This window comes from Falco peregrinus, chromosome 9, assembly GCF_023634155.1.
Source record: "Falco peregrinus isolate bFalPer1 chromosome 9, bFalPer1.pri, whole genome shotgun sequence".
Lineage (NCBI taxonomy): Eukaryota > Metazoa > Chordata > Aves > Falconiformes > Falconidae > Falco > Falco peregrinus.
The window spans coordinates 9,328,862-9,355,614 of record NC_073729.1 but is presented as its reverse complement, the minus strand read 5'-3'; the positions used below and the strand labels follow the sequence as shown (position 1 = coordinate 9,355,614).

General features: G+C 40.2%; 1 protein-coding gene across 1 annotated transcript; it reads left to right on the top strand.

Annotated features, from left to right (window-relative positions):
* The first annotated feature begins 13,324 nt into the window (after positions 1 to 13,324).
* Positions 13,325 to 25,037, top strand: TMEM41B (transmembrane protein 41B). Its single transcript, XM_055814753.1, has 7 exons — positions 13,325 to 13,518; positions 14,892 to 15,009; positions 16,151 to 16,279; positions 18,025 to 18,118; positions 19,000 to 19,104; positions 21,032 to 21,170; positions 22,043 to 25,037. Exons 1-7 carry the CDS (start codon positions 13,437 to 13,439, stop codon positions 22,210 to 22,212), a joined length of 837 nt encoding a protein of 278 aa, XP_055670728.1. The 5' UTR covers positions 13,325 to 13,436; the 3' UTR covers positions 22,213 to 25,037.
* Positions 25,038 to 26,753: the final 1,716 nt, after the last annotated feature.

Below are 26,753 nucleotides of genomic sequence, written 5' to 3'. Positions count from 1 at the left end.
GAGGAAAGAAAAAGAATATGGAGGCAACAAAAGGAAAAAAGAGAGGGAAAGAATATCGGAAGTGGAAAAGAAGGCAGTGATACAGGAAAAGAAGGTATATGAGAAGAGGTAGGGGTAAAAGGGATGAAGTTAGTCAAGAAGTCTGTTATGACTATTCTGCAACATGAATGACATCAAATGGCCGTGGTAACATTCATCCAAGGATGAGAAATCAGTAAATATGATTGACCTCTAGTGATGACCACAGTCTTAACTGCACATTTGGGATTTATTATACATTTATTATAAAAAAGAAAACACTTTTTGGTTTTGCTGGCATGGTACAATATTTCTTTTTCTTACTATTCTAGCTTTTCAGATCTACCTTTCCCTCTGGCCTTTCTAAACTTGAGGAGACAGTTATGTATACTACTAAGTCAACATACTGTATAAGAGTTTATCTTTAAATAAAAGACTGAACCTTTTAAAACTTTCCTGTTTAATTTTCATAAATAGCTAGTTCAAGATGACAGTTGTCCAATGCCAAACAGATAACCCTAAAAATCCATTCTGTGCCAAAATTTTAAGATTAAAATTTAGGCCAAGCAATTTAGTACATTATCTCTACTCCCTTCCCTGTTTGATATGTAAACATTTTTTCTTTTAGAAAAGTAAAGTACATGGAGAGTACAGTTACCAGATTTCTGCATAATACAGGGGAAGCAGGCAGATAGAAAAGAAGCCTTTTATGTAGGAAAAAATGCAAAAACCAGTTTGGTTCCTTTATGAAACGTGTAGCTGAAATAATTGGAACTGTGTTAAAAGCAGAGGCCCCACGCAAGGCAGGTGAAGAACCAGAGTTACGCAGCCAAGTGCATTTCTTTGGGTCTGGCTGCAAAAAAAGGAGACTGACTGTTGCTTGGTGAAGTCTCTGTTTGAGAGGAAGCATAATAAAGGCATCAAAGAAATACCCAGAGGCAAGCAGGGAAGTGCTTACAGCTGACTGGGAGAAAAACTAAGATTAGATACAGAGTTTGTGAGCAGCAAATTAGCTGGAAAGTTTACTTAGAATACTAAAAGAAACATATTACCCCTTTCGGCTTGATTCCTGCTACACTAAGTGAAGCGCAACTTTTGTTACACATTTTTTAAATAAATAGGATTCCATAAAAGTACCTTACTCCTTCACCAAATTACTTTTCTATTAGAAATAGCTCTATAGATCATAAGCCTTAGATAGCTGCTTATGGTAAGAGTCAAAAATAACAAAATCAGGGTTGAAAAGTGTGGAGATGTGTATTTCCTAGATAGAGCAAAGATAAATATCAGAATTTGAATGTATTAAAAATACATTCTTGTGTTGTAAGACCAAATTCTTTTCATCTCATTCTTTTACTTGCATTTTAGATGTTACCTGCCTAGCACTTTTATTAGGTGACTCATAGTGTTTATTTTTGCAAGTCTTTACAATTCGGTATTGCTGTCCAAATCAGATGAATATGTTTTCTGTTACATTTTCTGGGTTATATTGTTTTAAATGCTAGTATTTTCTTATTTAACAAAAGCAGTTATAATGCTGAGGAAGGGTAAACATAGGACCCATTCTGACCTGTATGTAAATCGCTAAGGGAATACAGCTATTAAAACAAGGGATGAAATTGGTACTATTCAACTTTATACTCTACCTGCGGGCACATGTCTGTGTGTCTTGATAACCACTGGTGCACCACTAACTGTTCACGTGGAATGATAGGTGGGTGCCCTGGGGTGTGTACGTGCCACAGCTGGGTATCTGCCTGTGACATACACACACATAGGACACACTGCTTTATCTTCGTTAGCTTCTGCACAAGCAGCAGCCCAGATGTATTAGCATTCTCTCTGACCGGGGCTAGCTGAGCTAGTACAGAGCCGGCCCAGGAATTTGTACTCCTGTGGCTTCCAGGCTCTTGCTAGCCAAGAACTAGATTAAAATTAGCTCCATTAGCCTGGCCTGTGGGACAAAACCACCTCATGACTGCTGCATGCCAATTCCAGTAGCTGCAAGAGCAAGTCAGGGAATGTGTGTGGAAACATGAGAACCATACTGCCAGTGCACATGTCTTTGGCTGAACAAGACTCCGTGTTTTTTCCATGTGTTTTGTGAAGTAATGAAGTGGAAAACATTTGCCCCTCATTTCACCTTTTGAAGGCAGGTGAATGATGCATGCAGGACAACATAATGTTCTCCGGATAACAAAAAGCTGTGTCAGCTTCTCCCTGAGCACTCCTCGTACACCTTGGTTCCTGCTTGCCAGCATTCTGCTGTTCCACTCCTGGCCTTTCCTGAGCAGGACTTCTCATTTCAGAATGTGAAATGAATTTTCATTCATGTTTCTGCTGGGTTGACAAGATAAAATAATGAATTGCTACAGCTAAATCAAACTGAAAGTTATTAAAGTATTTGCACGAAACTGTACCAGTACACCAGTACAGCAAGTAATTCCACCTGAAAAAAGCAAACATGCTGGTTCAGCTACAATAATGATTTCTACAGAATAATGGTATACCAGCTTTTATTAGTTCTTATAAAACCAGTTACCAGTCTTCCTGTGGATTCCTTTTGTTTTCTCTGTATTAGCTTTGCTTATTCAGAAATTATTACATCAAATCAATTAATAATGTCTTACACAAGCATCTGACATTTCTTCTCTGCTGTCATTGGTTTTAGCCTATTTTGTTGCAGGAAGCAGGGTAAAAAACCTGATCCTCTAGTCTATCCACAGGCAAAAAGGAACTGTTATTGTATGCAGCAGAAAATGTGCGCAAATTTCCTTATTTGTAGCTCTGGATTTCTGCATTCAGCTAAGCTGTTTGACAGGAAACTTGTCTAGGACTGGGTGAATAACGTTGAAGACTGAAAAGAAGAGGTTTCCTTCACAGAACTGCCTTAGGTGCAAAGGCTACACTTATCAGACCATCCCCATTTAATCTCTAATCCTGATTAACAACTGTGATGCTCATTTATTACGATAGTAAGTGCTATCAGTCATATTATAGCTTTTCCAATTAATTTAGTAATTTCCCATAGGAATACATGTACAGCAATTCATTTCTCAGAATGCTGGCAGCTTTTCTAAAATGTTTCAATTAAACACATCCTGACTCTTTTGACGTTGCTCTGAATATTAATTATTTTCCATTGCAGAATACCAGTTTAATGATGACCTGAATATATTTCTTAAAAACTATGTGTGTGGTTCCATATAGCAAGGACAAGGATGAAAGGTTTGTTCCTTGTGGACCGGTTATGGGCCCATTCATTATAAATGGTTACTTTCTGGAAAAACTGAGACCTTAGAGGCCCTATCAGGAGAAATCCTGGGCACTCTCACTGCATACACATTCTATCTCACAGGAAAAGCAAACCAGAAGAAAATACAGCATGACATTTGCACATATTCTGATTAGGCCATGTGTCCTTAAATTGTGAATGGTGAAACACGTCATAACAGGGGAAAAAAAATAATCCTATTAACTTTCCCCTCCTAATCTCAAATGCAATTCATGCAATTTATCTGAAGGTTGCAGGGACTCCTTACAATATTGGAAACATTTAGGAGTTCTAAACTTTTCCATGGGAAGTTTTGCCTTTTTTTTTTTTTTAAATAAAGTAATACTGTGTTTTCCTACTTTTCCTTTTTTCTTATCCTACTTTCTTCAACAATCTGTTTTACACTCCCATATTACCTGAACACACTTGAACTTCATCTTCCTTTCTCCATCAGAATTGTTGTTTGACATTTTCTTCCTTAGTCATATGCCTAAGCACTACGTAATTTTTTCCCCAATCTTTGTCTGTCTGGTCTCCACTTCCAAAGATCCCTGATTTTTCCTCTCTTCCTCCTCTAAGATAGAAGAAATTCTCAATGAAAGTAGAGACTGACCTCTTCAGATCTTCTGAGACCCTTGAGCAACACCTAGAAATAAAGCAAAGGATCAACTAACCTGCAGTCTTCTGCCTGCTGGCCACCAGCCAGCAGTTCATCGACGACTGTGAATAACTGCTGGTCAGGCTATTAAAATCTGAAAATTATTAATTCCTGAAAAGTAAGGTGCATTTAATTTCAAAAATCTTCATTCACATTTCCAGTGCAAATTGGGACAAACAGCAGAATAAACACCATTCCCCTGCAGTATTCCCGTACAGGAGGTGCTTTCTGACAGACTCTGAGGTCATCCACTTTCACTCCTCAACAGGGGCACTGCCTCTAATTTCAGCCATTTTTGATCACTCTATGTTGTGCATCAATGATGTGAGAAATGGCCCGCTGTGAGCAGGAGAAAGACCCTCTGCGTTTGTATGACTGTCTTATCCCACATGAGTACATGCTTATTTTCCAGGTTAACGGCTCTGCAACCATCCTCTTCAGCAATGAAAACAAGTCTCTCTCAGAGCATGAGCAGTGAATGCCTTTGACCATCCAACCTGCTATGACCTGCGGGTACATTGGTGATGAGAATAGATTCAGAGGCAACACTAAAAGCAGCAGAACTTCAAGCTGATGATTTCATTAGGGTTGGAAGAAGGATGAGTAAACTAGTGCCCCTGCCACTCACAGCACTACCCAGTATGGTGTGTAAGGCCTTGTGTCATACAAACAGGCTGCTTCTGCCATTAGACAAGAACTCTGCCCCCGCTGCGTGACGTAACATTGTTTACCAAGTTATGTAGGTAAGAGAGAAATGTATTCCCAGAACACAAAACTCTAGGAACACAGTGTCATACAACATTGTGCTACACTGAGACATTCTAAGCCTGAATTTCAGAGAAGCTGAGGTCAGAAGTCAGATACTCAGCATTTCTGAAAAGCTCGGTCTTTATAATTTCTCCTTTGCCAGGCATGGTTGCCATTATCTGGGTCACACTGCTCAAGGTCATTCTGTTATTTAGGTAATTAATGAGAAGACATGCAAATCCTTCCTAACACTGAAGCAAATGTTAATTTTATGCTTTATTGGGCTGTTTTTCAGAACTATGTGCCTGTACTGCTGATTTGTTCCTCCTTTTCCAAGCAAAATGCGTTTACCGCTTAACACCAAAGGATGATTAAAACTGCACTCAAAAGCGTGACACGGAAGATGATCACTGATAATTTAACCATTTGACTCTGCAATACCATTAGGCAATGGGCTGTTGACATACCCTTTCTGCTGGTAACCCAGTTCAGGTGACCAAGTGGCGTGTTGTGTAAAAACCACGTTCCAAGAGAGCTGTAGAATAAATGAGGAAGATGAACTGGTTTCTGTTCGGATCTCAACAAATTATCATTTTTTGTCTTTCACAGTGTTTACTATCTGCTTTGTATCTTGTTAGATTAAATCGTTTTTTATAAACACATTTTCTCCTCTAGCTTCCTCCTTAGCATTAGGGGACAGAGCTAGGAGCTCAAATCAGGGCAAATTAGAATAAAAGGAAGCTTTCTTTATCCTAGCGTAACCTGCTTAGCCTTCTTACAGCGAGAAAGCAAAATGCAGAAGGGCAACACCAATAGACAGTTAGAATGATCTGACCCCTTGCCTACTTTTTAAGAACCTGGCAGCAAAAGGAGATCACTCAGGTCTTGGTGAGTTACAGCACGTGGCTCCGCTTGGGCTTTTGTGAGGATAGTGGAAAACGCAGATTAAAAGCACCTGATTGCACTCTGCAGCATTGATTTCTGTCATTACTCCAGCACATTAGATGCTGTCAAAGGTACACACCCCAGCATGTGTTCAGTACTGGGAGGTGCCCTGCAGCTGGCTGTCCAGACTAACAACCTCTGTGAATTACCTTCACATGAACCCCCAGCTTCCCAGATAAGGCATGTTACGGGCCCATACGGCAGGACACTGCAATGTGGTTACATCGGGGACACTGACATGGCCCACAAAAAGGTGACAGTGAATGATGAAGTTGAGACTGGATAGAATAAGCCTCAGACGCAGGCTGTTTAAATGGGCACTGGAAATCTCCATTTCAGTTTTTTTCCCACCAGTATATCACTCCCAGTATTACTCTTGAACAACTCTGTGGCTGTACAGTGAGGCAGTTCAGGAACTAGTCCAACAAAGAATAAACCAGCAAAAAGAACTACAGAAAGAGTAATATTCAGTGAGATCAAAGGTCCCTCTGTAGGTTCCCTATTTGCCCCCTCCCTCTTGAAATGTGTGTGCCCACGAACAAGAACCAGAAGACAGAAACTTCTGCCAACATCCCAATATATATATATCCTAAATCTCAGTTTAATTGAGCTGAAACTCCAGTTCGGCATTTCTAGAGGCAGGGTCTGTAAAAAACAGTCTGAAAAGTATATAATGGCATCTAAACAGAAATCAAAATGGGTCTTTGATCAGATCAAAGGTAGTGTTTTTATCAGCATGGAATAACTTGGATTTGGGAACTTTTGCCCTGCAGAAAGTAAGTCCAGCTACCTCACTGCTACAAATTAGAAGGAGTCCTTGAAGGTACATATTTCTTCTTAGAAGGAATATTTGAATTTTCAGCTATGTTAGTATAAACTCAGCTGCAGACAGGGTATAAATTTGATCATTACATTTAACCCTAACCTAGTATTAAATATGAATCACAACTAATGGGTGTATCCCAGAATAAGGGCATATACATTCTCCACAGGGAAACTTACAAATGTGATAGTTATCACAAGTAATAAATGCCAGATCATAAGTACCTCAACTGTGGACAATCGCTCATGGCTGAAGTCTTGCACAGCTGTTTCTGAGTCAAGCAAGTACTCTCCTTGCAGCTCCACATACTCACTCTCCTCCTGCGCTGCCTCCCTTTCATCTGTCCACCATTTGGACCTGCTGCTCATGCTGGCCTCCCCCTACAGCACTGTGCTCTGTTACATGTGGGTGGTGCTGTGCTTTACAGGTGCCTGCAGAGACCTTTGGAGAAGGAGACGCTGAGCAAGAGTAAAGTCCGAGGAAGATTTTCTTGCTTTGGAAATATTTTTATTTCCCTTGCTACTTGTCTTAAAAGAGCTGACATTGGCTGGACTCTTAACACATTTTCTGCCCAAGCCCATTCCCAGAACACAGATGCTGTAGGCTAGCCTAAGAGTTGGGATGAGGTAATCGACAGAGTGAGGTAGAGTTGTTCAACTCTCTTCCTGTTAAAAACAGTAGGTTATTTCTGTCAGGAAGACACTTGAGATTCCCTGCACTGTGATGAGAACTCCCTCTTTTCCAGGTATTTTTAATAAGAGCTTTGGCTTTTTAGAGAAAGTGCTTCCTGAGTCTGGGGTGGCGGGGAAGAATCAGAAGTAAGGCCTCTGGAGGTCGGTACTACATTTAGGGAACCTGATGGAGCTTTCATGACCCTTAAGTTGGGATGGCACAAGCTTATTACAGCGTATGTTCATTCCTAATTTGCAGACAGACAAAATAACGTTTAATTTGCATCTTCTTGCATCGAAATATAGGATATGAGCAGACTAACCAGAAGCTTCTTTCCCTATTTCATGCATACCATTGGCGCATGCAATAGCAAAAAAAAAAAAAAAAAAAAGTAGCTGGTTATTTAAGGTGATCTATGAACTATTAATTACGAACGAGAGCTGCATCAGAACTGAAGATTCCACCTTTTATTTTACCTTTTGGGATAGAAACATCATAGCTATCTATTTTACTGTGTTTCTAATTAATAAAGCAGTAATGAAAATAGGTACATACTATTAAAAGTTTGCATTGTGTACATCTGTGTACATGTACTGTATATACATATGTACACTATGTACATGAAATGTACACTTGTACATAAAACTGACAAGAGGAGTTCAGAAACATACCTTCCATAAAAAATACCAGGAGAGAAATGAATCTGAACATTTATGATTCCTGACTTTAGATTCAACTCATTTTAATGCTTACAAGTTTTGCTCTCACTTGCTGTTTAATTCATTTTTCAGCTTCTGTCCTTGAGCACGGACTTCTATAAATAAAAGCTTTCATTAACTCTCCTTCTGCCTCCAAGATATTTTTCATCCTTCATTCATACAAACAGAGCCATCCAGCTACAAATACGTGCTTATTTCTATTTATCTCACTTGTTGGTGACATTTTTCTATTCATTTTAATCAGTGCATTCCATCCTAACTTGTCTTCTGTACAGATCCTTATTTACCAGTTACACCCTCAAATTCTTTTATCATAACTAATGGAAATATGAGCTCATCAAAATAAATAAACCTCATTCCTTGCAAAGAACATAGGTGTTCTTTTTAATTTTAAATTAGAATTTTGATGGAATGACAGCAAAGAAATGTTAAGAGGTTTAATTTCTGACAGGTATTGCTTATTTTTCACAGTACTCAAGCATTTTTAATTGTACTCCAGCAAAATCGTACTTAGGAGAACTGACAAGTGGACTCGATTTCAACTCTGTTAAAGCTTGTTTATATATGAACCATATATAAACATCTATATAGCTATAATTAATGTAGGCATGCTTTAGTTACATTACTGCCAACTTCTTGGAACAATGCCCATATACCATACTGATGGTATCTTTAAACAAATTTGCTGAAGTTGGTTAAATAAAAGTTAAAAAAATCACTAAGGCCATGTGCACTTTGGATTAGTTTACCAGTTACATCAGTGTAGTTGTATATTGGATTTTGTTGATTTCCTTCCCAAGTGCTATCAGTGAACATGAGAAAAGATCTTTAATATAACAAGAACATCTGCACAACTTGGAGAATTACAATGGTGTAATTCCACTGGTTAATGCTTACACCCCAGATACAGGTTTCACAGGACTGTAAATCTTTTTTTAAAGCAAAGGTGGAATAAAACAATGCATCTGCCACAGAATATAAATTCCTTTGTTGATTTAAAATGGATCTGCCAGTATAATTTCATTCAAAACTTTTGAAAAGACAGTCTTACTCCATCAGATGCCTGGGTACTGCGTGTATGTACTGCTGCACTACAGACCTCTTGTAGCTACCTCCAAATAACTGTATCAGACTCTTGGCCAGCTTCTTTCCGCATCTGTGCTCCAAGAGCAAGGTGACTGGCTACCTTCCTTTCTGAACTGGTTCAAGCAACGTACTTTCTCTTTCGTTGGGATTACTGTTGTGTTTGGGAAGTCACTATCACCTCGGCATGCAACACCAAGCACCCATGATGAGAGACAACTTGGCACCATCCCTGAGCCATGACAGACTCAAAACCAACCGGAGGCGATAGGCTGAGTGCTCATAAGCTTCAGGCTTTGTCCACCCCAATCCTAGCCAGGCCTGGGAGGAAGTAGCAGGAAGAAAGCACGTATGCCAAGTCCTTTTCAAGAAATGTAAGGAATGATGGGACCTATCACACATTCTCTGCACATGTTTCTGTTGGAACAGCGTTCAGGCTCTGCGATGGCTTACAAGGGGGCATGGGCAATAGCAAGCACTCTGAACCTGGTAGGTTGCCCAGCTAAATATGACAGCTGGGCCCTCCATCACCGTCCTGGGAATGGTCTCAGGCAGGGAGGTGAGCTCTGGAGTCATCTGCCTTTCAGTTTTGTTACAACTTTTTTGCAAGCTACTCCCTCTCTGTGATGCCAGCAAAATAGCTCCCTGTTCTGTGCACAGCAAAATCAGCTGTTTTAATCTAAAGTTTAAACTGCTGGTTGTAACAGAGTAATTTCTTGCCATATTTATATAAAATAAGAATGTTAAAACAATGCAGTTTTCTGTGTGGTGGTCAGAAAGAAGACAATAATAGGGGAAAGCAGGAGAAAAGGGTTCTAAATCCGCACTTATCAAGAAATTATATGTATGACTGATTGATTAATGCTCCCATTTTCGATAATTTTCAGCTAGAAGCTCTGAGGAGTAGGATCCCTCTGTGTCTCTTCCTCCTTCCTCTTGCTGACAATTAGCATGACTCAGTCTACAAAGCATGGGCAGTGTCAATGACTCAGCCATGTGACATGCGCTCTATCAGTCCATCTAGGCATGATTTAAAAAAGAAGCAAATACAAGTTTCTGTGCTGTGGGAAGACTGCTCTTTCAATGTGGTAAAATTAAAACATTCTATCCAACCACCCACAGAAGGAAGTGACTTCATATAGCTGACCACTTCACTGCTGTCCTAGTAATTGTCAATACATTTTGTTTCCTTCCAGGCGGTCAAAAAAGCACTTTTCCTTTGGCTCACTTATAATTCGAAAGAACTCATATTCTGAGTTTTCCAAAATCAATTCATATAAAGCTTGTGGGTACCTGCCTCATTCTGCCGATAGCCTCCAAGCACAGAGTGCTGCTCCCACTGGTAAAGCTGCTGAAGTGAACTCCAGCTGGACCTGGAGCACTTCTGTCATTCTTTCTCTGCTGAGCAAAGTATTGTGCAGCAGATGCTCCGTATCAGGAGGGGCTTAGAAAGAAGCTCCCAGGACAGAGCAGATTTTATGTGGTTTAGGAAGTTATACATTATGTATAGGGGATACTCTATGCATGAAGAGAGTAACTATTTTCAGTCTACAGCTATCTTTCTCAGTACATTGTGGAGTGAAGCTGTTTCTGGCAGTGCTGTCCTCAACCCTGTGTCAAACGTTTCCTTGATTACTCACCGAGTTCCAGTTACCAATACCCTTTCTCCTCCGAACACATATGGGTTGTGACTTATGCTGGTATTTTTCATTCTTTGCTTTCTTTCCAGCAAATTAATCTAATTTACTATTTCAAATAAAGGTTCTGAGTTGCCTCATTTATAGAGCGAGTCCTAAGGAACGTTCAGACACGCCCCTTTGTTTTCTTGAGTGAACGCAGAGGTTCTGCTTTTTGTTAGGTGTGGACATCTTTGTAGGTGACTATTAAATTGTCAGCAGATACTAGACATCACTGACAGTTTCAACATTTAGTAAAATAGCCAACACATTCACAACAGCAGTATCACCCCCAAGGGGAACCAAGAACACCATAAAACAGGCACTCTAAGAGTCTTCTGATAATCTAGTCTAACAAATACCGCTTATGCAGTATATTTCAACTTCAAAGTGCTCTAGTTAATGAATCCTTAAATTTCACTCTGGCAGCAGTTCAGAAAGCTTGAGCTCCACAACACTGAGTTGATTAGAGTTATCTTCTTTATTTTTAATGAGACATATACTAACTCTGGGAGCTCGCTGCAGTATCAGCGTCCTGGGAACCGTCTGCAGGCCATGTGCTCATACTAAATAGAAGCAAAAGCATGGAGCAGATTTGTATTGCTGTAATTGTTTGTTGTACGTCTTACAGTGGAACTGTAGAGAATTTAGCAAGAGTCAGATGTTGCCTAACCTGTGTTGTCAGCTTATCTGCATTTGGGCAACACAGAGGGGCTACACAATACAAAGCAGGTTAATTAGAAGTCAGACATCCACAGAAGCAGGCTCTGCCTGACTCCTTGGCTCTGAGTGATTACTGAACAACAGACACGCCAAACCAGGATTCACGCTCCACCATACAAACCACTACACCAAAATAAGAGATAGCCCTTGCAGCATTTAGAATCTACTGTACAGCTTTTAAATTGCGGTACATACTTTAATTACATCTTTCAGTATGTGCTTTTCCTCCTTTCTTTCTGGATGATTTGGAAAACATTTTTTGCATAATAATCTGATTTAAAATTTTACTTCCAATGTTCTTCAGTTTAGTATCTATTTGATGTTTTAAACAGGAAAGAAGTCCCAGTGTTTGAATCATTTTTCCTGGAGTACCAGAAGCAATGGGATCATCAAAGAAAGATGGCAAACGCGATGTGCATTCACAATAGGGGAAAAATGTTATCTGTTACGGTGTCAGCAATTCCCATCTTGCTAGTACGTACAATTTTCCACTGAAAGGCTTTGAAAAAACAAAGGATTCTGTCATCTGGCACCAATGTCCAGAGCAACAAGTTCACAGACCTGACTGGCTTCTCAGGGCACTAGCATTTCTAAGTATCAATTAAAAATATTAAAATAGTGAATTACATGATTTAATGAAACAATTTTAAATACTTTGAGTCTAAACATAAGAAATTGAGTAAATTAAAGCTTCAAGTAGAAACTGCTCGAGTTAAAGCTTTACTTGGAATCTGATCACAATTTATAGTTTGGATTATTTCCTCCCCCTGGATTTGGCAGGGGCTGTACTTATGTAATAGCATATCAGACTATTTAGATCGTAAATGAATCATCAACATCCTGTAGACACACTCTAACACAAGTGGTTTTTGTACAGTGCAGCAATAAAGCAACGCTTTTCAGGGGTCTGCTGTGTGCTGAACTGCATTTTCCTCGCTGCTTTATAAAGATCTGTGACCTCAGGAAATGCAATCTGTAAAATTCCACCGCTAAAAAAATACTTGTTTGTTGTATCCTGTACAAGCAAATTTAAAAGATATGTTTAGTCATGGTATAGTTAGCTGCAGACAAGAGTACGCAGATAAATTGAGCTGAAGCTAAATCTTAGAAGGGCATCCAGCTTTGGTGAGAGCTTCCTTTTTCTAGAAAAAGGCCCTGAAAAAAAAAAGGCTGAAGATTTTTAAGTAGATGCAGCTGGAGAAGGGGAGGCGGTGACACACCACCTCCCCCGGCCAGCAAGCCTGCCCAGCAGCTTTCGCAAGGCGCGCAGCCCGCGGACTGCGACGCTCCCGCGGGCGGGGCGAGGGGAAAGGCCGAGGTGTCCGGCTGCCAAGGGACTGCGTGGAGAAGGTGCTGCGAGGTCAGATGCGGCTCGAATGCCAAGGAATCTGTGAGCCCTGGGACATGACGCTCCCGCATTGCTGAGGGATCTCAGCCCGCCTTACTGACAGGAAGGGAAACCAAGAAAATCCTGAGACAGCTAAGAGTTTTCTTTCTTCCCCGGGAAAAGAAAAGCAATCTAGCTCATTCCGCACAGCACGTGGAAGCCTTCTTCTCGAAAGTGAGGAACACTTGCGAGGGAGGGGGCTCGAAAACCCTGAAAACCTAGTTAAAAATTACGTAAGATTCCCACGGCCCCTCAGCCGAGGGAAGGCGAGCGGCAGACACACCTCACCCGGCGGCCTGCAGGCACCACGGCATCTATTGCCAGCGCAGGAGGCCGAGCTGCGGCGCCGGAGACCCCCGCACCGCATTCACGCCTATTGCGGGCTCTACCGTACAGACCCACACGGGCGTTCCCAAAAGGCAGAATTACCGTATTTACTATCGCTACCCCACCACCGCATTTCGCGACGTGGAGCCCAACACGTGCTCCCGTATTTCACGGCGCAGGAGCGCAAGCCCGTAGTGACCCCTACACTAGCGGCACTCCGGTGAAGCGCATGCGCCGCGCGGCGTCGGGGGCGGGAGCGCGACCGCGACCCGGTGGGGTGAGGAGGAGCGGCCGGCCCCGCCTCCTTCCCGCGGCTCTCGGTGCCGGCGAGGCCTGCCCCGGCCTGGATTCGCCGGCCGGCGGGCCCCGGGGTAGCGCGGAGCCATGGCGCAGCGGCGTGCGGCGGAGCGCGGGCCTTGCCGGGCGGCGGCGGAGAGCGCCAGGCACCAGCGGCAGCTTCTAGAAGGTGCCGAGGGCTGGGGCGGCGGGGGCCCCCCGGGGCTGGGGGGCGGTGCGGGGGGAGCGGGGCCCGGCAGCCCCCCGGCAGCCCCCCGCCGCGGGGCCGGAGTGGGCAGCAGCTCGTCCCCCGCTCATGAGCAAACACGCGGGGGCTCCTCCTGTGTGTGTTGTCCCACCGCCGGCAGGGCTGGAGCACAGAAAGTGGAAGCGGCAGCAGGGGCAGTTCGCTGTGTTTCCCTTCTTCGTCCTCTTAAGTTATTGGTTTTGCTTTTCTTTTTTTTTTTATGGTTTTTTTTTTTTTTTCTGGAGAAGATGTCACTAAAATACTCGCCGGTGGGGCATTCACGCTTGTAACTGCTACGTAGATGCCGCCCTCGGCCTGAGCAGAGCCAGCGCCCACCTGTGGTGTCACGGTGCCCTGGGAGGGACAAGCGTTAAAGCGAGGGCAGCTGGGTGCCCGTCCCGTCCCGGGGGTGCCCGTCCCTCCGCCTGTCACCGCAGCGAGGTGGCCGGTGCCCGGGGTGCCGGTGCCCGGGGCGCCCCGGTGCCGGGTGCTGTAAGGGTGCACGCACTGGCGCCCCAGTGCGGGTGCGGAGCTGGTGCTGTTTATCTCGCCGTTTAAAATTGCTTGTGCGTGTGGCTGCATTTGTGCTGACCAGTGTGTTGCGTGTGTATGGTCACCTCGGTAAAAATCTGAAGAAGAGGGCTAAAATGTAATTGTGTCCCTTAATGTACTCCCATTGCTTCCTTTACAGAAAGTAAAGGCTACTAAAAACTTGTATGTCCAAGTGAAGTCATTTTATATGAGTGCAAAAGATACGTAATTCCCAAGTCTGAAAACTGTCATCTTTATACCCCCAACTAGCGTGTGTCTCCCTGTGTTTTCTCCTGTTGTGTCTCGCCTAACTGGCTAGTGCCTGTGCCTGCTTCTCTTTTTTAAGAGGAAATAAAAATAAAAACCTGTTTATGAGCACGTTTCAAAGTTGCATTGCACGTACTGAAGGTTTAACTGCAACTTAAATCTCTAGTTGACCGAACTGGCAAAACGTTTCTGGCAAAAAGGAAAAACTGTGTGTGGCTCGCTTTGGTTTGGTCCATTTTTCTCTTTACAAATGTAATTGAGGCTTAAATTATTACAGATCATAAAAGTTGACTTCTGTGGGATGCTTGCCAGGAACTTCAGATTTGCTTGAAAGCTTTCAGGAAATGTGAGCAATGTATTGTGTATGTTATTGAAAGCATCGGTGGGAAGATTGTGTCTGCAGAGAGCTTACCTTAATGTTTCCGTAAAAGTGTAAGTTTGAAATCTGTTGTAAGATGTGAGGCTTTTTGTTGTTGTTTTGGTTTGTGGTTTTTAACTTTGTTTTTGTTTCATTTCAGGGAAAGCTCAGGCAGAAGGTGGATCAGCACGGACATCACTTCTTATTTTAGTGTCCATCTTCTTATCAGCTGCTTTCCTTATGTTTCTGGTATATAAAAATTTCCCACAACTTAGTGAGTAAGTATGTTAAGAAAGATTGATTAATTTGCTTTTTGATATCAAATAGTAGAGGAGCCTACATGGGGTTAAGTGATTTTTAAACTGATGTGAGTTAATTATAGACATAATGTTATTTTTCTAAAAAGGGAATTTGAATTTATAACCTAGAATGTCAGGATACAGTTAATACTGAAATACTAACCAGTAGGAGCTGTGTAAACAGAGTTGTGCTTGACCTAGGGTTCCTGTGGCACAGTTGAGATACTGTGTTTTGAAAAGTTACCCCCTGTCACATGAGCAATGGTAACTCGCTATGCTCTTACTCTTATGTTGAGAGCCAAAACATGCTTGGCTAGGCCTAGGTTTACTTTAAAATTCGTTGTGCACTGGTATAACTGGAGGCTGTCATCAAAAGGGGACATCCCTCTTTCTTCATACCTAAGCCTTGCTTTCCCTTTATCTCCTAGAAAAAAACACCACCTAGAGTTGCATCTATTACTCGTGTTGGAAAGGTAGATAGTTTGACAAGATGGAAGCCTGCTTTGTCTGACAATTTGCTTTTTTTCTTTTAGTAGTTAATTTTCTCTCTGATTAACTTGCATAACAAGTTCAGTTTGCAACAGTCCAATCACTAAGTCTGATACAGAGGAAGAGAGGACACTCAACTGTGCTGCCCAGGGTTGCACCAGGTTAAGGTGTGACATGACATTCTGCTCTTAAAGCTCTGTTTGTTTGTGAGTTAAAGCTCTGCCGCTCTTGCTGCACTTGAAATGTTATGACCCTGGCGTTGGGGCAGTTACAGTTGGTTTTGGCTGAAATGTTGACTGTTGTTCAGTTGCCAAGGTTTGGTTTGAGTAAATACTTCCTTTTGATCAGTACTTGGTAAGAAAAAAAGCAATCCTAGAAATTAAGCAGATTATTGCAATGAAAAAAAAAAGTTTGCAAATATCTAAAATTGAGGATTTTCTAATACAAAACACTGTAAATATTAAGCGTTATCTGAGAACATTATCAATGATAATTGTGGTTTGTTTGCTGATGTAGTTTAGTGATATACTGTATCTAATTATCTATATATTCAGTAAGTAATTTCATTGTACTGTTCGATTATATTTACCACCATTCCTGCCTTTTTTTTTTTTTTTTTTTTTTTCCCCAGAGGAGAAAGAGAATGTATAAAGGTTCCTAGAGATATGGATGATGCGAAGGCATTGGGAAAAGTCCTGTCCAAATATAAGGACACATTTTATGTTCAAGTGTTAGTGGCTTATTTTGCCACATATGTTTTGTATCCTTTTTTTGATGTAAAGGGCAGTTTTTATGGAGTCCGTATTTCTCTGGAGAAGAATTGGAAAATATAAACATATAAAGTCTTGATCGTGGGTAAAGAAGGCTAACATACCTAGGCATGTTTATAAATAGACACAAATATTAAAAAAATCTTTTAACTTAGAAACATTTCTTATGTGTTTCATTATGCTTTTTGGGCTGTAAAAAGGGCTTGAGTAGGAGATTGTTGCATGCACTTATAGTAGTAAATGCTACTGGAGATAGGTATGCAGCTTCACCTTGACTGTGTCTGTTATGAACAATATTTTTAGCTTTAATATTAGATGTGGTCTCATTTTAGTGTTGTGCTAACTTTTTAAATTGCAAACTAAATTGCCAGTTAGTTGATTCTAGAGGAAGACTGAGGCTGCTGCACTGCTCTTCCTTGAGACATTCAAAAGTGCCATATAAGGGTAATTTACAGAATATTTTACAGCATTTTTGAAGGAAAGTGTTTTGAGCCTTCTTTCATCTCTATAGTGCCCACATATGTAAAACAAATCTCTATTTCCCTTTAGGGAGTGCTAAATTTCTGAAGTACTTTCTACCGAAGGAGACACAAAGGCTACCTGTGTTCTCTGTTAACTTCTTTTTCCCCGAGTGCTGCATATATTAATCATTAAACACAGTCTTAACTGGAACACTTAACTAAAGGTTAATAACTTAAAAGCTGTATAAGAGGTCTGTTTCATGGTTTAATGCAGGAGGCTTTCATAACTCGGAGAAAAATTCATTCTGAATGTGCCATTAGTAATTATCCTCTAGCGCCTTCTTTTTAAGTGTAGTTCACGAGCAATAGATTTATGAAGAAAATTAAAATGTTAGTTTATATACTAACAAGAAGTAGAACAGAATTGGCTGTTTATTGAACTACCGTAGCAGCTGATGCGATGACATTTACTGTCTCAGCAGTAGGCTGTGATCAGTTGACAAATATGTTACAATTACCTCAGAACCTTGACACTTGCTCAGAAAAAGCTGTACTGGCTGTAATGGACCTAGGGAAGATAAATTGGCTTTTTGATATTCCAGTCAATTCAACTCGGACAAAATAGTGTGCGGATTTTTTTTGCTTTATAAGATTTCTGTCCAAAGTGGGCAATACATCATAGTCTCAAGTATGCCTAGCAAGCCTTAAGCTCAACAGCTTGTTTGCCTATACTGCAGAAACTTAATTTTTTGCCTTTTGGAAAAATTTTGACTTAAATTAGAGATCATGTATCCTATGTATCTAGTGATTGCACTGTGCTTGTTTGTAAGGAAGTAGTAGTTGCCTTCATATATGTCAGTCTTCCATGAAACTCACAGTAGTTACGGGCTTGGACAGTTCTGTGAACCTAGCAGGGAGAGTATCTGACATCTGCGTATCTCCAGTCAGCAATGTAAAATCAGAAATATGTGTTCCTTTAATGTCACAATAAATCCCCAGTGTCAATTGTAGCACAGGTAAGGAGGAAAAAAACCCTACAGCTTTTATTATTTAGTGACTTAATTTTGTGCGTGTAATGAAGAGTCTACCTCTTGTTTCTCTGGGCTTCTTGTGCTACTCTGCAAATTTATTTTGAAGTAAAGCTCTTTAGAGGCTATGCCTGTTTAAATTCATACTTTTTCAAATTGTAATATGTGTCATGACTGCTTATAAAATTAAGGATTGGGTATCTTTAAAAAAAAAATACCGTTTTTTCTTGACTAAGATGCATCCAGCTTGCAAACATTTGCAATTCCTGGGTCTATATTTCTCAGTATCCTGTCAGGGTTTCTTTATCCCTTTCCACTGGCCTTATTTCTTGTTTGTCTGGTAAGTATGGAAAATAGTGTTTGAAGGCACATATTTCTATCTATTTGGAATGCAACCAAGCATCTGAGCAGCTTGCTGTTTGAAATGTTCAGAGTCTGAGCAAAACAGGTATACTTCAGTTTCTGGGGAATGACTGAGTTCTCATTCAGCTCGCTTGTGAGAATGGTGTTACCCACAAAATTTGCTGTAGCATTGGGTGATGATCTAAAAGGCTAAAACTGTCTTTAAGTTTTCTTAATAATGGAGGCATCTGAGTGTGAATCAGCCAGTTTCCTTTGATTTAAATATTCTAGGAACACTGGAACCTGATTGTAATTTCAGAATATGATTACTGCATTTTTATTACCACACTGCAAAACACATCTGTTTTTAGGTGGCTTAAATACTCAAGAAGCTTAATTTAAGATACGAAATGTCTATTATTGAGAAGCTTCAGAAACTGTCATGTACAAAAGATGCAGTCATAATGAGCTTTAGTACATACCTACTCAATTATCTCATTCGTATGGAGGACCAGATTGATGAATTTTCACATCTGAATCTCTTTGATGCCATTGTGCCTCTTAGTTGCAAAGCTTTCACTGTTCAAAATTGTAAAACTGTGGAATCGCTCAATATTAACTGAAAAGTGATCAACATCGTCTACTTTGAATGTTAAGATTGATCTAAATGCCTTGGAAATGAAGGAACTGTCTTGGGTCAACAGTGTTCTTAGGGAATATGTACATACTGCTGAAGAGCCCTCCAGGCTCAATGGAGGGCCGCGTACAAGCAGGCTCTGTGCAGCCAGTGTAGTTAATAAGGATATAAGGCTAAGGTTAGTTAGTGTTTCTGCTCATTTGTTCTTTCTTTTCTTTTTTTTTTTTCCTCTTTTTCCCCAGTGCTCAGGACTTGGAGCTTCATTTTGCTATATGCTTTCATACCTAGTGGGACGTCCTGTTGTATACAGATACTTAACAGAAAAAGCAGTAAAATGGTCAGAACAGGTAAAGTTTCTGGAGATGCTGAAATTTATGATAGAAGATGTGTAGTGGAATAGCATGGAAAGATCGAGGGTATCATGCTCATATATATCTATTTACAGAGAAAGGATTCTGACTTCTTTCTGACACTGTAGGTACTTTCTCTGAGTGTTGTTAAACAGTGGGGAGTATTCCTGATTTTATGGTATTTTCTGTGAGGAAGTTGTTTTTACCCAAGATGAGCTTGCAACTGATAACCCCTTGGTTTAGCTAAAGTCAATAGGAAATCTCTCTGGTTTCAATTTAAAGTAATAGCTCTCTAAGACTCAGAACTAATGAAAGCTGGGTTTGTGTTTTTTATACGGGAAGAAAACCTGTAGCTATATGATTTCAAAAACTTAATTTGAAGATGTTATTGTGGGTGGAGCATTTAGAAACTTTCTCTTACAGTATCTAGTAACATTAGTTTCAGCAAGTGTTATATGTCAGATGAAGTTAAAAACTTTGCAATACAAAATCATAGTGTGATTAGTATTTGACCTCAGGCCTCTTGCTCTGATACTCAAAAACAAGGTCAAACTTTTTTTTTTTTGGCAAGTGTGAAGCACAACTTCCTACTGTACTCTGCTCACGATTTGAGGAATGTAAACATATTTTAAACTTGTTCCTCATTAGATAAGATATGGAGCTGTGTATGCATGATTGACCTTATTAAATAGTGTAGTAGCGTTTTGACTCTTTACCCAAGTTAATCTTAATACACAATATAATCTTGAGGCTGTTCTCTGAGTACCAAATGGTTACTATTTCCATATTCCACAGAAATGGATGTGATTTAAAATTGTGATTGCACGTGTGGTTCATATCTCACTGTTTCCAGGTTAATTGGGCTAGGTCATGGTTGCATTTTGAGGGCTAAGACATTTTACATGGAGGATTAATCAATGTTTAAGGGTTTGCCCTTCACTAAGATTAAGAAAACCCCACACTGGTACTACTGAACGGTAGCAGGACTTTAGTGTTGCAGTTAAAGCTAAATCTGTGGGGAAGAAGAGGGTTGTGACTGGGGTGAGTTGCTGCATGAGATTTCAGATGGAATTGCAAATCAGACCAGGTTTGATTTCAACTGTTTGGGGCCAGGTGGATCATGTTTAGGCTTAGTGAAGGTCTGCCAGGATAGGCCTGAGGTGGTGGATGCTTTGCTATCCTTGTAACTTGATTTGAGGTTAGAGTTCTTGTTTGAAAGGGCTAAAGCCAGGCTGAGAGGAGGAGAGGCTTTGCTGTAATACTAATGTAAAGAGCTGGGTTAGTCTTGAGAATAGAATTAAGACTGGAAATAAAGTTGGGGCTATTGTGGTTTTTCCTGGGTAAATGTTAATGCTAGGCATTCTAGTGTATGGGTAGCCAGGTTTTGCAGCTGTGCTGGCAGGAGCCACCAGGTGAGCTTCAGAGCCATGACCTGGCCCAGTTTCCAAGTGAGGAACACAGTTGCGTTTCAAGTTTGACCCTGAATTAGGATGGAATGGGTTGAGCAGCAGACTTCATTGCTAGCTCCTGCAAAAGCTTTAGGAATAGCATGACGAGCTGGCTGTGTTGGTTGGGCTGCTGTTAGACAGAGGTTGCTGCACTGAAGTTAGGGTCAGGCTGCTGCTGTGCCTGATGGCTTGTTTGCTGTGTAAGTTGGCTGATTCAGAGCACCGTCACCATGCTGTACCGCAGACTGGTATTTCCAGACCAGCTTTGGTGCTGTTTAGCAGGTGATTCAGGGATGACTCAAGGAAGAGTCACTAGTTGTTTAACTGCTTTTTTATGTTTGCAACTTGTAAATTTCTACAGAAATGCACACCACCCCCACCCACAACAAAGCTCTCATAGTAAAATCATTGTGTGTTTTCGAGGCAGGGATTATTTATTTTTTTTTACTGAATTTGTTTTGCTTTTGTTTTGGCAGGTTGAACGACACAGAGAACACCTCATTAACTACATAATATTTTTGAGAATAACACCTTTTCTTCCCAATTGGTTTATCAATATAACATCTCCTGTAATTAACGTGCCATTGAAAGTATTTTTCATTGGCACTTTTCTAGGTAAGGATTGCTGCTAGTGCACCGCAGGTTGGGGGCAGCCAGGGGGGCTGGTACTGGCCACTCTCTGGGGGCGCTGCTCGGCGGAGGTCGCCGCCTGCTGGGCAGCGGAGAGATTGCACAAGGGTACTAGTTGTGTACTTGATGTGTAGAGTTTGAGCATCGAAAGATTTTAGTAGTCAGGACTGTTCAGGATGAGAGGCAATGAGGCCAGGCTTAATTACATGCTGAAGAAAACGTACGTTATATGAACACTTGGTTCATATCGCTTATGTATTATAACTTTTTGTTCAACTCCATGACTGTAATACTGCTGTGTACTTCTATAAGCTCCTGTTTTGAGCTCAGCATAGTTGTGTGAGGATGTAATGTGACTTTGATCTGGAGGATTGTTTTTCCCCTTCCCACTCCATTTTGTTCATCGTAATGTATCTTCATAGGAGTGAATTAGTAATTTAACTATTGTAGTGCTAATCACTTTAGTTTTGTAATTGACATATTTTTTGCAAATACTTTTCAATCCAGTTAGGAAATAATCTATATTTTTTTCTTATGAATTAAATAAAATCGGTTTGTAGAGACAACTTAAAATCTTCAGATTCTGTAAAGAGCAAAGGTTATTTTCTTAGTCTTCTATGTTTGCTTTGGTGTTAAAAATATTAAAAATGGCATTAAACCACTTGTTTTGATAAGGGGCTTTGCCTTTGAGTTTTCTATTTATACCCCTTTTTATTAAAAAAAAGTACAAGGTTACAGTGTCTGAAAATTTTGGCGTTAAAAGTTGGATGACTAATTCATGAATACTTTTTTTTTCCGCTCTAACAAACTTGATTTTTCTTCCTTTGTCCTCCTACCCTTGTAATTCCCTGCTCCAGGTGTGGCGCCACCGTCTTTTGTAGCCATTAAGGCAGGAACAACGCTGTACCAACTTACGACAGCAGGGGAAGCTGTTTCCTGGAACTCTGTTTTTGTTCTCATGATTCTAGCCATCCTCTCCATCCTACCAGCTGTCTTTCAGAAGAAACTGAAACAGAAGTTTGAATAAGGATCAAACTGGACCAGAATTTCCCATACTTCATCTCAGGATCAGCACTTCTGATATTTGTATATTTGCTTTTCTATGGGATCTTAAGCAATTAAAGGGGAGGCTTGTAATTGATAAGAATGTCTTTAAATGAACATGTGGCCTAAAATTGAAGGAACTGTGTTAAGAACTGTACTGCTTATAGTTTTGAAACCAAACCGTCAGTGTTTTACTTTGGGAGGGTATGTGTATGGCCCTCAATATGAGAGAAGTGAAAACACAGATGTAACATTTTGCTCTGATTATATGCAGAGCAAAAGTTGTAATGTAGACATAAACTACAGATAATGCTTTCTAAAACTTGCAGGAAAACCCCTGTAATTATTCAGTCCGGTTTTGTAGCATTCTCTATAGGCTTGCATGTGATCTGGTCTGAGTACATTTCTCATCAATATTTCTCTCTCTTTTTTTTTTTTTTTTTTCTCTTTCCCCTTTGGGAGTTCCAAAACAATAGCATAATATAATAACGGTGCTCACTCAGAAACAAAAGTTTTTTGCAGTACTTTAGCTACAATGATATTCTCATCCAGATTGTTTACTTCTATTTATTAGTGCTGTGTGGAATTAAATACTTGAACCTACATCTGCTTTACTAACTGGATTAACTAAGGCAGTGTGTCACATCATTACTTTGTCCTCTGTGAAGTTTTTATTCTGGGAGAGAGTATAGAAAGGGAGAGAGCAGGTTAGAATTTTTATTGTGGCTGGCTGGTAATTTTGCAGTTAGAATTTTAATTTTTTAATGTTGATTATTTTGCCAATATTTCACTTGCATAGATTTATCCTGCCAATTTAAGAAAATTATTGTGTGGTTATATAAAACTTCCACTTCTCACATGATTTAAAAATGTTTAATTTTAAGCAGTGTAATATTACCATTTTTCAAGCAATATGTAAAGAGTATAAAATTTCCCATTGCAGCTTGATTAGCTAGAAGAAATGTCAGGTGCACAAGTTGGTGCAGCTCTTATTAAAGAGCTGACTCCAAATAATGTTCAAAGCATCATATAACAGAAGGCTCTTGTGTCAGTGTATCTAAAATTGGAAGGATGATTCCATTTGTTAGGTAAGTCAGTAACTGGCAATGGGCAATGAGCTGTGGTTCACTTTTTAGTAGAAGTACGTATATTCATTCATTAAGGTATATAATACCTCCCCTTGTATGCTTATAAATGTTGTAGTTTGTCGTATTGTCAGTGGAATCCCATAAAATGAGGCCCTGATCAGCAAGGAACTGGGGTGCACATTTAAATTTTATCCTCCTGAAACCCATGCTGCTTATATGCTTTAAGTTGGCCCCCCTGAAGTATCTTGCTGAAATGGGAGTCAACACCCTAGCATATGCTCCAATTCAAGGGTTTATTTGTCCGTCTGCTCGTGTTAACTCATCGTATGATATATCATTGAGATGTAAGAGAACAGTTCCATAAATGTGATAATATGAAAGGTACTGGTACCTTTAAAGGGTTTTGTTCCTTTTGTGACATATGTTAATTGACTCCTTTATTTCATCACAGTATTACATGTAAATATATAGTAAATATAATTGATACACTATTTGTCTTTTATTTAAATCTGAGCTGCACAGTAAATGGTATTTTTTACATAGGTAAAGGGATTCATATCACTTCGGTTTGCAAGTTTGTTGTAAGATCATTTAGCTTCAGCAATTGTTATTTAGAATTTACTCTAAAAGTGTACTTGATTGGCATTTAAAACTGAACAGTGATTACTTTTATTGCTGCGGCTCTCATCTCAGAGGTCATCGTCTACCCAGGGGATTTATTCCATAGTAAACTTGGGTGTGAATTTAGTTGTTGGGAGCAAGTGTCCCCTGGACTATGGAGTTTGAAGTTGCTGTAGATCCAGCCTACTTTTCTGCATAGTTAATTTTTCATGCAGATGAACTCGCACAATAAATTACCTACTACTTATTGTCCAGTGGCTTTTCTCAAAATTTGTGTCAATTTCTGGTCAACAGATACTGTTGTAAAATCCCTTCCATGCTGTATAAAGCCAATGTTTTGGTGGAACGTTGACACTAAAGAAAGAATTGAACTATGTTTCAGTTTAATGTGAAGCGTGCTATCGCTTGACATTTTCAGAGGTGTATTTCACTGTGTTGGTGAGATCAGAATATGTTACTGAAACTGTTGTGTTTCAGCCATAGACTGTGTTCCCGTCACAGTGGCTAAAAGCCCAAGACCTTAAAAAGGTTGAAAATAAGGTTCTTTTCCTTCTGCACCATAGCATTTTTTTTAACCTGTACCTTCTGTGTTTATCTTCAGCTGCCAACGGCCTCAGGCAGTTTCCTACCCCATGAGGACTACTTCTGAGGGTTGTGAAGAGTGAGGCAGGCCTTGTGAAAAAGGCACAAAAGCACTGTGCTGTGGGATACTGTACTAGCCTACTCTTTCCTTTAGGGAATCCCACAATCGATCCAAGAGGTAGCTGTAACACTTTGACAGGCTACCATGAAACAGCCTGGGAAATCAAGAAGATGTAGCTTGGTTTCTTAACCGCAAGGAATTTTGAGCTGTTAGGTGACCTGTTCATCTTTTGTAATCTTGTGATACCTGCATGACATCATTACTAAATGTCTCTTGCTGTTTGTTAGTAAAGCTGTTATATAAAAAATGAAACATTGTATTTTTGAGTATAATGATCACGCTGAACTTTGCACTAAGCTTCATTTTTTATTAACCTGTTTAAAAGGGATGAGTTCTTAAGTGGTATTTTTAATGACCGATTAAAAGTTCAATGGAGCTGCTAACAGCTGTAGATGAGATTGATTCTGTTTCTACCGTTATTTCAGAACACACAGGTAAACTTGCCTTTTCTGTCTGAAATTAATTTCTCACATACAACAGTAATTTTGAAAAGTTTCTGTATTTTGCACTGGAAGGCAATTGGGTCTAACTTGGTTTTCACCTTAATAGTGTGTCCGGTTTGTGGAATTCTTTTTTTGCCTTGTATAGAGAACTGATGTTGAAAGCTTGCTGAAGGGTTAAGGCGAAAGAAGTGTAAGTTGAGAAGTGACAAGTCTTTCTTTTACATGTTAGTCAACTATGCTATTATGCAAAGTCAAAACACAGTTGGTTTGGGGTTTTTTTGTTAGGCAACTTTGAAGATTTTTGTGTATGTAAAATGCAGTGTGGACTGCTCTGCTTTGCATTAGAACCGAAGTGTGCTGCCTGCCTCACACCATGCAGTTTACTGTGGATTAAGCCGAACAACCAGCAGAATTGACTCAAGCAGGTAGATGGCCAAGAACTTGAAAGACCAAGCAGCTACTGCAGGTACATTTTTACAAATGTGAGGACTAACTGAAATAGAAGCCTTTGTGAGAGTTGTTGCTACAGGAATGAAATTCATACCTTTAGTGTTTTGCAGTAGAAATATATGAAAAAGGGACAAAACAAGAAATACATTTGGTTTAGTTGCTTTATTTTCTTTCATTCTTTAGTAACAGTGGAGTAATAACTCTGGGAATTGTGGGAGTTGAAGCACGAAGAGCCATACCTTCTAGTTAAATTCCTCCATTCAAAATTAAATTTGGCACAGTGAACAAATCTTGTCCCCGTGGTGCCGCACGAGTGCCTGTCCATGCCTTAGCACCCACTACAAAGCCCGTGCCAGAGAGGGAAAGTCAAACTCTCTCCTAAATAGCTGATGAGCTGTTTTTCATAATGGGGGATAATCTGTTCTGCAAGATTACAAAATACGGGAACTCCCCCCCTGGCCCCCCAAAGGCTGAAAAGAATTCAGATCAAATTGCAGAAAACTTTCCTTCTGTCATAAATAGTGTGAGGTTTGTGAACTATGTATTTTAGTTTGACGGTGTTAAGAGGGAAATGCAAGACTTTCTGACAGGAGAGCAGGATCTGGAGTGAGCTTTCAAATTTCCCTGAAAGAGAAGTCAGTTATTCTGATTATTTTTATGACCAGTTGATGTCTTGCAGTGACACATTTCTGTCTAACTCACAGCTGGTGGCTTTATAGCTACAGGTCACACACAATGAAAGAAGTTATGGCCTTTTAATACGGGCAATAAATATGAATAAGAGCATAATATGTTTATTAACATACTGTAACTCCCCTTCCTGTTCTTAAAAATATTCCACCTAGTGTAGTAATACGTGTTTCATTGTTTTATAGTGCACAAAGAAGAACCTGGGTCTGGATCGTGAGAGCTGAATCAATGACTGGTGTATGACTGTGTGAGTGGCCTCATAGAAGCTCCTTTCTGTAGATAATCTTCAGAGAACTGTGCTTCTGTACTCCTCTAGGAAGTCAATGATACCTTTGTAGCTTTGAAAGGTTAGATGGAAAGTTAGTAGGCTGCTCTGGAGATGAGTGGTAGTCCCACAGTGGGAAGTGGCTTTTAAAATTCTGCTTTGACATTTATGGTCATAACTCCTGATTTTATTTTATTTTCTTTCCACAAGCTAGTCCTTGAGCAGTTTTATCCAACAATCAAATTTGCAATACTTACTGTACTA